The 13,180-nt window shown below is 39.6% G+C and overlaps 1 protein-coding gene across 1 annotated transcript in view; it reads right to left on the bottom strand.

Moving 5' to 3' along the window:
• Positions 1-13,180, bottom strand: part of tenm2b (teneurin transmembrane protein 2b) — a 431,647-nt gene that overhangs the window by 300,329 nt on the left and 118,138 nt on the right. Inside the window, exon 3 of the mRNA XM_063011444.1 lies at positions 11,757-12,029. Coding sequence (XP_062867514.1) covers positions 11,757-12,029 — 273 coding nt within the window. The remainder of the gene's footprint in view (positions 1-11,756; positions 12,030-13,180) is intronic.

The following is a 13,180-nucleotide window of genomic DNA, read 5'->3' on the forward strand; positions in this document are numbered from 1 at the left end:
GTGCAAGTAATACAGAATAAAATTGACGCCCCCGGTCGAAGGGACGATCAAAGTAAAGTGTCGTCTGGAACTGGAACTAGGATCTTCTTTTAAAAAGACTCCTTAATTAATTGATGTTTCATATTTTTTTTAGCTTAAACAATATAAGCTAAAATACAGCCAGTGGTCTGCCATTGTACTTTAAGTTTACATTATATCGTTTCGCATCGTATATCGCCACTACTCAAAAGCATATGGAGATTTTTAGTCATCTCGCACAGCCCTACTTTAGAGCTTTTATTTCACCTTTTTTTCTTCAATACCCGGCATTTCAGTTGATTCCGCTAGTTTGCGCACTCCAAACACTACCGACCTTTGTTAAAGTCGAGTCTATCGTCTATACACACAGACAATTCATTCTTTTATTGATCATTTGTATTAGTTCACCCCCCATCTGCTACTGGCCCGGCCTGTCTGTCACATTTTAAAGCCCAATGTGGCCCTTGAGCCAAAAAGTTTGCCCACCCCTGATCTAGTGTATTAAGAGCTGTAATATACTGTATGATGAGAACATTATATGTGCACCCCTTTAATCATTAAGTTCAGGGGTTTCTGACACTGCCAAATTTGGGAAGATTGCGACATCAGATGTGAGCCAGCACTGCTTGATTCACAAATTATTGGATGCCGACATCAGACAGCAGGTGGTACCGCAAACTAATGTGACAGCCCACCACCACAGAGATCTGAAATCCCAGGGGGTGCTATCGACCTAGCCTGGTGTGCAAGCAGCCACTATTGAAGTCTTGCGCCAGAGTCGATGAAGCTTCATTGGCGCTGTCCAACTGCAACCTGTCTGGTCGAGGCACCTGCACTAGTGATTAATGATTTCCTCCACTGGTAAAAAAAAAGCTGTAGCTGGTGACTTCATGCCTCTTGGAGGGGACGTCTGTTAGGTTCAGCTGGGCAGTGTTGGCTAACGTTCTAGCAGGTTGGTACCGCCACATGAGGCTCAACAAATAGTACTGCAGCATATGATAGATGACATACTGATACTTCTGAAACTTTTCACCGCTCAATCCTGGTCAGAGCCAGGGTCACAATGTACCACACTCTAGACAGGACACCAACCCATCAAGAAACCTTAGCCACCCCCATCAGACATAGCTAATCATGTCTGAGTGTAGAACCCCAATCGGCAGATAGTTGGGGATTTGAATCGTGGATCGTAGTGGTAGAGGGCCACCCAAGTGCCATAACATATATATAACTAGGGGTGCATCAATACCATTTTTTACCAACCGAGTACAAGTACATGTATTTTTGTACTTGCCGATACCGATACCAATACCTATTGGATCAGATATCTGACATGCTAGAAAACTCGATCCGGTCGCCGAGCGCTCGGCGAGCCGGTCGGATCGAGTTGTTGGGTAGTTCACACTTAGCGATCAAGAGCCGAGTTTTGATCGCCGAGCGAACGCTGAGTTGCTCCCGAGCCGGCAAATCTAGCGCCGACCAGTCGCCGAGCGAAAATCAGGGCAAAAATCGTGTAGTGCGTACTAGGCATAACGCAGCAACGTGCACTAGGCACACGGTATCGGATGTTTACTATCGGAGCCTCGTTTGCGAGTACGAGTACAAGTTAATGAGCGCGGTATCGGGCAAATACCCGATACCAGTATCGGTACTCATGCATCTCTATATATAACCTTTAAACACTTTAGATTAAATAATGTTGGAGGGGGCGTCTGTTAGTCTCAGCTCTCCTTGACTGACACATGAGGCCCAACATGCAGTAAAGTAGCGTGTGATAAAACAACACATTGATACTTCTGAACCATTTTACTATATGTTGATGTTTTACCACCACTTCATCCTGATCAGAGTCACGGTACGTTCAGATTCCATGAAATCACCGGCACAATGTAGTAACACACCCCAGACTGGACAGCAATCCATCAAGAAACCTTGGCCAACACACCTCAGACATAGCCAATTATGCAGATAGCACTGCTGGGGATTCGAATCCTGGAACCGAGTGGTTGTCGGCTAGAGTAATTTACTGTTGTGCCACCTGAAGGCCATAACATTAATTAATAAAAATAATAAAAATTAACTGTGATTTTCCAGTTACTTATTTATACAAATTTTAGCTCTAAAACATAAAGATGTTGGCTAGTACAGACAAAATAATGTTGGAGGGGGCATTTGTTAGTCTCAGCTCTACTTGGCCACCATTAACCAACTATGTCCTGCCATCCATGTGGATGTTACTTTGACACGTGCCACCTACCTAAGCATTGTTGCAGACCATGTACACCCTTTCATGGAAACGGTATTCCCTGATGGCTGTGGCCTCTTTCAGCAGGATGATGCTTTCTGCCACAAAAGCAAAAATGCTTCAGGAAAGGTTTGAGGAGCACAACAACGAGTTTGAGGTGTTCACTTGGCCTCCAAATTCCCCAGATCTCAATCCAATCGAGCATCTGTGGGATGTTCTGGACAAACATGTCCGATCCATGGAGGCCCCACCTCACAACTTACAGGAGTTATAGAATCTGCTGTTAACATCTTGGTGCCAGATACCACAGCACACCTTCAGGGGTCTAGTGGAGTCCATGTCTCAACGGGTCAGGGCTGTTTTGGCAATATTAGGAAGGAGGTCACAATGTCATGCCTGATCGGTGCATGTCAACTTGTGATTTATTTATACAAATTTAAGCGTTAAAACATAATGCAGCTGCTGGCGAGTAGAACAAACAACAACTTTAGACTAAATAATTATGGAGGGGGCGTCTGTTAGTCTCAGCTTTCCTTCGCCAGTGTTGACCTACGTTCTAGCACCACATAAGGCTCTAAAAGAGCTTATGATCGAATCAAAACACTGACACTTCCACATCATCACTCAGCAGAGGCTCATTTGACCCAATAGTTGGGTTATTACTCCCGTCACATTAGCATTTACCGTTAATCCCTAAAATTTTAACTTCACTAGCCGTTACCAACAATGAAGAATCAATGCAGAACGCATAAGTAGCAATTCAATAATACTATACGACGTACAGGAAATGCCACTCTATTCCTCATTACCTAACCCTCTGACTGATGATGCTGCTGACAGCTTCTGACAGCTCTGGCAGTAATGGATCGTAATGCCTCTATCCATTAAACTGCAATGTAGGCGACAAAATTTACCAAACCAGTTCATCCCAGCTACTCAACACAACCACAGTCTGTGCACTCCTGACAATAAGCATGTTGGTGGCATTAATATGGAATTCACCACAAAGTTAGGCCACATAATTGATTGACTTGTTAGCATTAGTATGGGTGTCCACATAATTTTGGCCAGTGTATATTAATGGATTTTCATGTTACCACTGATTTATCCTGGCCAGGGTCACAGTAGGGATGGTTTCCTAAGGATCAGTAGGCACAGTGTAGTTACTAGCATAATTTACCGCTGTGCCACCCGAGCGTCCTGTACTATTTTTTCTTTCATTTTAATGTTTTTGAAACCACTGCTTTATCCTGGTCAGATTCACAGTGGGTACAGTTTTCCTGAAATCACAGGGTGCAATCTGGGAATCAAAATGTGGATCCTAATTGCTGTGAATAAATATGAAAAATAAACTCCAGAATTTCATGATTTTTTTTGTATTTTTTCATGAAACTTTTTTTTTTTTTTTTTTTTTATTAAATCTTTTTTTTTATTTTTTATTTTTTATTATTATTTGGCTGCAATTATATTAATATTTTTGTATTTGGCTGCTTAAATTTTATTACATCTTTTTTTTATTTGGCTGAATAAATTTTATTAGATCTTTTTTTATTTGGCTGAATAAATTTTATTAGATCTTTTTTTATTTGGCTGCGTATATTTTATTAAATCTTTTTTGTTGGTAGAATAAATTTTATTAAATCTTTTTTTATTTGGCAGCTTAAATTTTATTAAATCTTTTATTTGGCAGAATAAATTTTATTAAATCTTCTTTTATTTGGCAGAATAAATTTTATTAAATCTTTTTTACTTGGCAGAATAAATTTTATTAAATCTTTTTTTATTCGGTTGCTTGAATTTTATTAAATCTTTTTTTGTTTGGCTGCTTAAATTTTATTAAATCTTTTTTTATTTGGCTTCTTAAGCTTTATTAAATCTTTTTTTCGCCAAATAAATTGTATTTAATCTTTTTTATTTGAATGCTTAAATTTTATTACATCTTTTTTAATTTGGCAGCTTAAATTTTACTTCTTCCCGATGCAACCCTTCATATTTTTTCTGGGCTTGGGATGGGCACTGAGAGCACCAACCCAAAAGACAAAATAAATATCTGCTTTAACTTGCTGGCTTTAATTTAAAAGTCCTTTTCTGTTCCTGTGCAGTAACACACCTCAGACGGGACACCAATAATTACAGATTTGGTTTGATGTTCATTGTAATGTTCTGCCATCACTGTGTTACAGTGTTTTTCATTAAATAAAGTATAAAAAATATTACTGTACATGCTTCCCCTAGTGACAGTCTCTTTCTATAAGCATGTGTGGTTAGTTTAGCTGTACAGCTGAGCTTGTTACTGATGTTGAGACAACAATCCCCAAACATAAATAATAACTTAAATTAATAAATTAATATAAGGCTGTGAAAAGAAAGAAGGTAAATGTAACTGCACTTCTTGATATGAATCTAATCAAATTATGGAGAATTTGAAAATTAAGAGTCCTGTAAAGCACTGGTTCAAAGCTCAACCTGGGGGCTGGGCCCACTAGAGGGCTTTGTTGAGGCGAGTCCCATTGCATCTTATTAAGAAGAGTAAAAAACACTTCATGGAACAGGGTCTTTAAGAATAAACAAATATTTAATTCACCCACCTTTAAAGTGCAAAGGTCAACAGATGGTGACTACAAACAATTCCAATTCAGCTGTTGATGCAGATCCCACTGAAGCAGAACCAGGTGAGAAAGCTCCACCAGAACCACCAGCCCAGCAGAATAAAACTCACACATCAACCAGAAAATACCAAGATGTTTAACTCCTATAAGCAATTTCCTGTGAGGAAGAAGATGATACCTTTTGTCGAATAAGAAAAGTTTTTTGAACACAGGGGGGGTCTAAGAGGAAAATAGGCTGAGAACTGCTGCATCAGCTTTAGAGGAACCTTGCTAAGCTTGGAAAATAAGACCTACAGTGCTACAAAAGGTCTGAAATTCCAGCAGTGCTTTAGCAACAAGAAGCTAATACTGGTGATTTTAGATGTTTAAATATTTTTTTTCTTCATTTGTTTTTGTCCATGCTTATTAATAGGCATAAGAAAAGTTGGACAAGCAAGACAAATCTGATAAAAAAAAAATTACCTTCAAATTCTCAAGCTTTCAAAAACCATTTAAACTATTTCTTTTTAAAAATCAAGCTATAATTTATATTATTTTACAGCAGAAGCCGGAGATGGTCACAGACGACTGGCAGCATGCCAAGCTTGGCTAATTGGCCTTGGGTTTGTTTAAAACATTGTGATTAATGAGGTTTCTAATGAGAGCTTTATGATAGTGGGAACCATCCATCTGCCAGGGCAGCTCTCATCAGAGATGTGCTGCAAAACACAGTTAAAACTAAAGTGCTGCATTGTGGGTATCTGTATTCATCCTCTACTGCTGCTCTGCGTGTCTTAATACGGGAAGCAGTCAGCACTAATCTCACTCATGAGTGTGCAATCCTAGATACTGTACTGCACACCAACACAAACAATAACACACACTGATGGATGTGCAATAATAACTTACATAAACTTAAGTGTTCCAGTACACTTTGTATTGAAGCTGATAGAAGACAGAGATTTGACATACTGATTTTGTACAACCCCAAATCAGAAAAAGTTGGGACAGTATGGAAAATGCAAACATTCTTACATTTACTTTGACTTGTTTAATTGCAGACGGAATAAACCCAAGATTTTTTCACGTCAACATTACAATGTGGTAAACGTTTTACTGTCCCAACTTTTTTGAAATGTGTTGCAGGTCTAAAATGCAGAGATGTATATAAACAAAAGTTGACCAGACAAAACATAATATTTTGGATTTATAATTGCTGTGAATAAACATAAAATAAATTCCCAAAATGTATTAAATTTTTATTTTTTTGGCTGCTGAAATTTTATTAATAATTTTTTGGTTGTTTGTTATGGCTGCTTACATTTCATTAAATTTTATTAAATCTTTTATTCATGTATTTATTAATTTTTTTATTTTCTTGACTGCTGACATTTTAATATTTTTTTTGTTTGTTTTTGGCTGTTACATTTTGTTAAATCTTTTATTTTTTGTTTATTCAGTTATTTTTAAGCTGCTGAAATGTTATTAAATTTCTTTGTTTTTTTGGGCTGATAATTTTATTAAATCTTTTTTTTTTGACTGCTTAAATTGTACTATAACTTTTGTTAATTTTTTTTGGTTGCTTACATTTTATTAAATCTTTTTTTTTTTTTTTTTTTTTTTTTTTATGGCTGCTGAAATTGTATTAAATCTTTTGTTAGTTGTTTTGGCTGCTGACATTTTATTACATTTTTTAATTTATTTATTCATTAGTATTTTTGTTTTGGCTTCTGAAATTTTATTAAATCATTTATTTATTCATTCATTCATTTCATTCATTTATTGGCTGCTTAAATTGTATTAAATCTTTTTTTCTGCTATTGTATTTATAGAGATCAGAGCGGTGGATCATTCCTGTCTTCATATTTGATTTTGAACAGCTTTTACCTTTCCTTATGTAACCCTTGCACTGGCACCAAGAGCACCACTGTAAAAGATGAAAAAAAATCTCTGCTTTAACTTTCTGGCTATAGTTTAAAGTCCTTTCCTGTTCCAGTAAAAAATACTTAAATTAAACTGCTGCTCTGATTCAGTGAATCTAAAACATTCTAATACTGAAACATCTGAAAAGAACAGAGATAAACAAAAGAGCGCCTTTAGAGAGTCAAGGCAGATCTGTGTAACTAAGAACACCAAAAAGATAAAGAACCCAGCTACTATACGGTGATGTGGATGAGCCCAATTTTTCAGAGCGGGGTTCTTTTATCCCCTCGCATTATCCATGGGTGGTTTGTCTTGCACAAAGGACAAGGGCAGACCCCATTAAGTGGCAAATTGGCATCTTACAGCTTAATCAGTATGCATCGGCAGTCTGTGGGAAACATATGAAAAGTCATTACGGTCAAATCAATTCTCAATTACTTCTTTTTTACTGCTGCCATCGACACATTAAATAAACACTCGGCGCTGTCTTCACCGCTTCTGCTCGCCAGGTGACGGTAATAAGGCCTGGCATGCTTCGCTCAAGCAGGAAGAGAACGCTAATGGATTGTAAACAATTGAGAAGTAAAAGCAAGGAAAAGAGAAGCACTGAGCGCAACAAGTACCGATAGTGTGTTTATTATTAGTCTATTAGTCGCCTCACAGCAAGGTGGTCCTGGGTTTGATTCCCAGGTGGAGCGGTTTGGGTGCTTCCTGTGTGGAGTTTGAATGTTCTCCCTGTGTCTGTGTGGGTTTCCTCCAGGAGCTCCGGTTTCCTCCCACAGTCCAAAGACCTTTAGTCTGGTGAATTGGAGATACAAAATTGTCCACGATTGTGTTTGACATTACAGACTTGATGATGAATCTTGTGTAACCAGTAACGTCCGGTCATGAATGTAACCAAGGTGTTAAAATCCTAATAAATAAATAATAAAACAGTGCTGTCAATGATGGACCAAGGCCAGCTACATGCTAACTGTTAGGGATGTAACGATGCACCACAAGACAGTTAAAAATCGATTCACATGTGTAACGATTCAAATAAATTTACATGTATAATGAATCAATATTCACTTTAAACAGCAGAGGGCACTGGCGCTATTCACCTTGCCTGGTTGACGTCACAACAGGGTTGCCAGGTTCGGAATTTTCCAGCCAAATTTATTTATGTGAGGATACATTCTTCATTTGTATTATTCATTTATTTATTTAATGTGGGATTTATTTCATTCCAGTTTTTTTTTTTTTTTTTTTTTTTTTTTTTTTTTTTAAACACAAAAATGGAAAAGTGCAGCATTGTTTTGCATAGTTTGTACCTACCTCAGAAATAAAAGGGCAATTATTATTTAGATAAATAAAAGATAAGCACAAATACAGTATTTTATTTTATTTTATTTAAGAGAAATAATAAAAGGAAACTGTCATCATTTGTCTTCAATTTAATTTTGTTTAACAAAAAATCGGGATAAAATCGTATCGTGAACCCAGTATCGTGAATCGCATTGCATCGTGGGTAGAGTGTATCGTTACATTCCTACTAACTGTTGAATGCTTCAAGAAAAGCAGCCCCATATCATGATGCTCCTACCACCATACTTAACTGCATGTTTGGCGTTATTGAGGATCATACCCACAACTCATTTTGTTTTAGTTTGTTAGCTTTAGTGTTAATCTGACCACTGTTTTGATTTGTAGTTTTGTGTGGGGTGCAGGAACAACAGTGATCATCCTTTATTCCATCCAAAGAATTTACTCCACCCAAGGAGGATGGAGGTCCCTGCTGAGTCTGGTTCCTCTCAAAGTTTCTTCCTGTAATTTTAAGGGAGTTTTTCCTTGCCATCGTCACCCTCGGCTTGCTCAACAGGGATTTTTGGTCTGTCAGTCCTGGATTCTGTGAAGCTGCTTTGAGACAATATCTATTGTAAAAAGTGCTATACAATTAAATTTGACTTGACTTCAACTCTTCAACCTCGCAGCATTAATACCTTAATTTAAGTTAATATATCTGTACGTTTTTTACAAACATCCATTTGTGTATTCGTTGCAATATAAAATTCACCCGTAATGCCCGACATCAGCACTTTTATTACATTTCGCAAAGCCAAAGCTCAAATAGGTTCAGGATTAAGATTAGGCATCTAAATAAGGATCCTAAATTGAAAACGAAATTCATTTTTTGCACAAAATGCTTAAAGTCAGTAAATGACATGCTACTAAGCTCTCGCCAGGCCATTGACCCAACAAGCTCTTGGTTCCAGATTAGGAACATGTTGGCACAGGAAACCAGTAGAGAAAAAAAGGAAAATGGTTTAAGATTGAGCCCTGGCACAGGAACCAGCACTTGAACTGTGTCAGGGGGAAGTGACCATGCCATGTCAGGTGCCACTTTACCCATCACATGCAGGGCAAATCACCCATGAAGGACAGTAACAGCTAAATTCAGTTGTGCTACATATAAAAAAGCAAGATAAAGAAATAATACCTATGCAGGGTGGAAGAGTGGGCAGTTGTAGCCTAGTGGTTAAGGTACTGGACTAGTAATCAAAGGTCGCTGGTTCAAGCCCCATTACCTCCAGGTTGCCACTATTGGGCCCTTGAGCAAGGCACTTATCCCTCAATTGCTTAGACAGTATACTGTCACAGTACTGTGAGACGTAATGGATAAAAGTGTCTGCTAAATGCTGAAAACGTAAGGTCCTGGGTTCGATTCCCAGATGGAGCGGTCCGTCCGGGTCCTTTCTGTGTGGAGTTTGCATGTTCTTCCTGTGTCCATGTGCAGTCAGGCTAATTGGAGGTATGAGTGTGTGTGTGTTCTGTGATGGATGACCCTGAATAGCATAAAGTGGTGGTAAAACAGACAATGAATGAATACCTATAGAACATCAAGGTGCTGGATTTACAGTATTTAGACTATAAACACAGTGTGACACACAATCTGTCTATGCTAATAGTCAGTAACTTACATACTGGTAAGCTCTCGCCAAGCCATTGACCCAACAAGCTCTTGGTTCCAGATTAGCAGCATGTTGGCACTGGAAACCAGTAGTTTAAGATTGAGCACTGGCAAAGGAACCAGCACTGGAACAATGTCGGATGCCTCTTCACCCATCACATGGAGGATAAATGACCCATGGACAGTAAGTGCTAAATTCAGTGGTAATACATATAAAGGCAAAATAAAGAAATGCAGAGTGGCGCAGGGGCTCAATGGGTAGCACTGTCGCCTCACAGCAAAAAGGTCCTGGGTTCGATTCACAGATGGAGCAGTCTGGGTCCTTTCTGTGCGGAGTCTGCATGTTCCCCCCGTGTCTGCGTGGGTTTCCCCCGGGAGCACCGGTTTCCTCCCACAGTCCCACTGGCCCCCATCCAGGGTGTTACTGTGTGCCTTTCACCCATTGAAAAGCTGGGATAGGCTCCAGCACCCTAAACAGCGGTTAAGAAAGTGAGTGAGTGAGTGAGAGTGGCACAGTGGCTCAATGGGTAGCACTGTCATCTCATAGCAAAAATGTCCCGGGTTCGATTCCCAGATCCTTGTGCGGTCCGTGATCTTTCTGTGTGGAGTTTGCATGTTCTTCCCGTGTCCATGTGGGTGTGTGTGTGTGTGTTCTGTGATGGACGACCCTGAAAAGCATAAAGTGGTGGTAAAACAGACAGTGAATGAATACATTTACATTTTCAGCATTTAGCAGACGCTTTTATCCAAAGCGACTTACAAAATGAGCAGAACACGCTGAGCAATTGAGGATTAAGGGCCTTGCTCAGGGACCCAACAGTGGCAACTTGGTGGTGGCGGGGCTTGAACCGGCAACCTTCTGTTTACTAGTACAGTACCTTAACCACTGAGCTATCACTGGCCCTATATCACTGAATACCTATGGAGCTTCAAGGTGCTGGATTTACAGTATTTAAACTATAAGCACACACACACACTAAACACACACACACACTAAACACAAGACCCTGAGATGCTTCATGGCTAGTTACACAACATTCTCTTGATCAAATCCGTCTCTTCCTTCAGCATCTCTATTAATTAGCTCCCACGGTGAGGATGCATTACAGACTAAAGCCAAACTGCGCTTACATTTAATTCAGAATGTATAGGAACACACGACACCATCACAACCACACACACACACACACACACACACACACACACACACACACACACACACACACACACACACAGGGGTGTCGCGACTAAACACAGACAATCGAAACACAGGGGCGACCTTCTGAACAGACTGAGCTTGTCTGCTTTTCTCCAGCAAGATGGGAAGAGAAATGAAATATGAAATATTGGCTCTGGTCAGTAACAAAAACGTTTGTTGATTTGGAACAGAGATTTGAGATTTGGAACAGAGGATAGATGTGTGGTGAGAACAATACACACTGTCAGCCACAATTATTGGCAACTCTGGCAAAAATGTTAATCAAAATAAATCCTTCTTCGAGAAATAATTTGGAAGAAAAACACATGTCCAATCATTATTAGCAGCCGTGTAATTAATACTCTGTAAAGCTATCAGTGCCAATAAAACAGCACTTAGTCTTCTCCTTTTATTATTTTATAAGATTGGAGTATTCAAAGCAGCATATTTGAGAGCATCTCTCCGAATGGTCAGGGGTTCTTTTGGCCATTTTAGTACTGTACCTTAGGTCATTGACCCCTACCAGTCTGAAAAAACAGCAATCACTGTCATGTTGTTGCTGTAGAAGTAGCGCTCAGTGCTACTTAGAAAGGTTCAAACCTCAGCATTGGATCCTCCTTACACAGAACACACTACAAACACCATTTTTAGGTTCTAGTAAAGCAACATGTATGCAAGGTTTCTACACACACTCGGACTTTTACCAGCTTGGAGTAACACGATCGTCAACAAAAGTCGAACAATCCAACCCCCAAAAACACCAATCAGACTCTGTTCTCCACTGGTTATTATGCACAGCACCCCGCCAGCCCTTGACCCACTGCACGGTCCTACCTGACTCATCGTCGGTCCTGTGTTCGTTTTCCGAATCGGTCAGAGTGAGCGCCGATTGGTCGGGGCTGGACAAGCCCGAACTGTGATGTGACTTCAGGCCTTGACCTCTCCACAGCTGGACGGCACGCTCCGGTGTCATGAGGCCCTCGGGGTCCGAATCGGCATCGTCATAGCCGGCACTCGAAGAGTAACCCTGCTGTGCCAGGCTCAGTTCTGAACAGTACACATCCTGCTGCTGAAGAGGCTCACACAGCTCGGCCAACATCAGGCTGCCTGCAATGAGAAATCAGCCAGTGAATGAAGGGAAAAAAGCATGTTTGTATTACAGCCGGGTGAGAAGCTAATTTAACTAGCGTAGTATTAGAAATATTAGAGAGTTTAAGAGAGGCTTTATTGTCATTTCAGCTATATACAAGTACATATTGAAATAAAACAACGTCCCTCCAACACCAGGGTGAACAAAAAGTGCAAGACAATGTAAGTAATAAATGATAGGTGAGGTAAAACTGATGATATACAGTTGGCAGCATAGGGTTTTTATAGCAGCAGAGATATAACAGAGTAAGGTGCAAAAAAGGCAATTAATGCAAATAATACAGTCACTAAGTAGTTGTATGTGTTGGAGTTGTCAGAGTCCAGGGAACAAGACTGTTGGTTGTGTGAGTCTGTATATATACAGTATGTGAGTAATTATGTGTCACAGTGTAGGTATATGTGCGAGCATGTGTATGTGTGTGTGTGTGTATAAATAAGCATAATTGTGTGTCAGAATCTAAGTGTGTTAGTGTATGCATGTATATGTGCAAGTATGTGTGAATTTGTGTGTACGTATGTTAGTGTATGTGCATGTAAGTTTGTGTATGTGTGTGTGTTTATACGTATATGTGTCACAAGCGTTCTATGTATGTATGTACAGTATGTATGTATATCTATGTAGAGTTTGAATGTTCTCCCCATGGCTGTGTGGGTTTCCTTCGAAAGCTCAGTCAGAATAACTGGAGATACTTAAGTCCCCCTAGGTATGAGTGAGTGTGTGTGTGTGTTTGCCAGGCGACGTGTCCGGGGTGTTTCCTGCATTTCGCCCAGTGATTCAGACCCACCACGACCCTGATTAGGATAAAGTGTTGATAAAACAGACAATGAATGAATCAATAAATAATCGGCGAGCCCCTTCAGGTTGCATCTTTGAACAACTCACATATTAGTCAAGAACTGATTGAGCGGTGACCAATTTGCCTCGTAGCTGGCGCATCTGACGGCGACCTCCAAACCTATCAGCGAGCGGAAAATCAGGGCTAAAATCATGTATTTTGAACTAAACCCTACAGAAGTGCTTTCTGAGGACATATTTCCTTAGTCTAGTCTAAACAGACAACAGTCTAAGCACACATCTGCCCTGAAACCCTGTTACAACTAAAGTAAAG

This window comes from Trichomycterus rosablanca, chromosome 16 (genome assembly GCF_030014385.1).
Source record: "Trichomycterus rosablanca isolate fTriRos1 chromosome 16, fTriRos1.hap1, whole genome shotgun sequence".
NCBI classification, from domain to species: domain Eukaryota; kingdom Metazoa; phylum Chordata; class Actinopteri; order Siluriformes; family Trichomycteridae; genus Trichomycterus; species Trichomycterus rosablanca.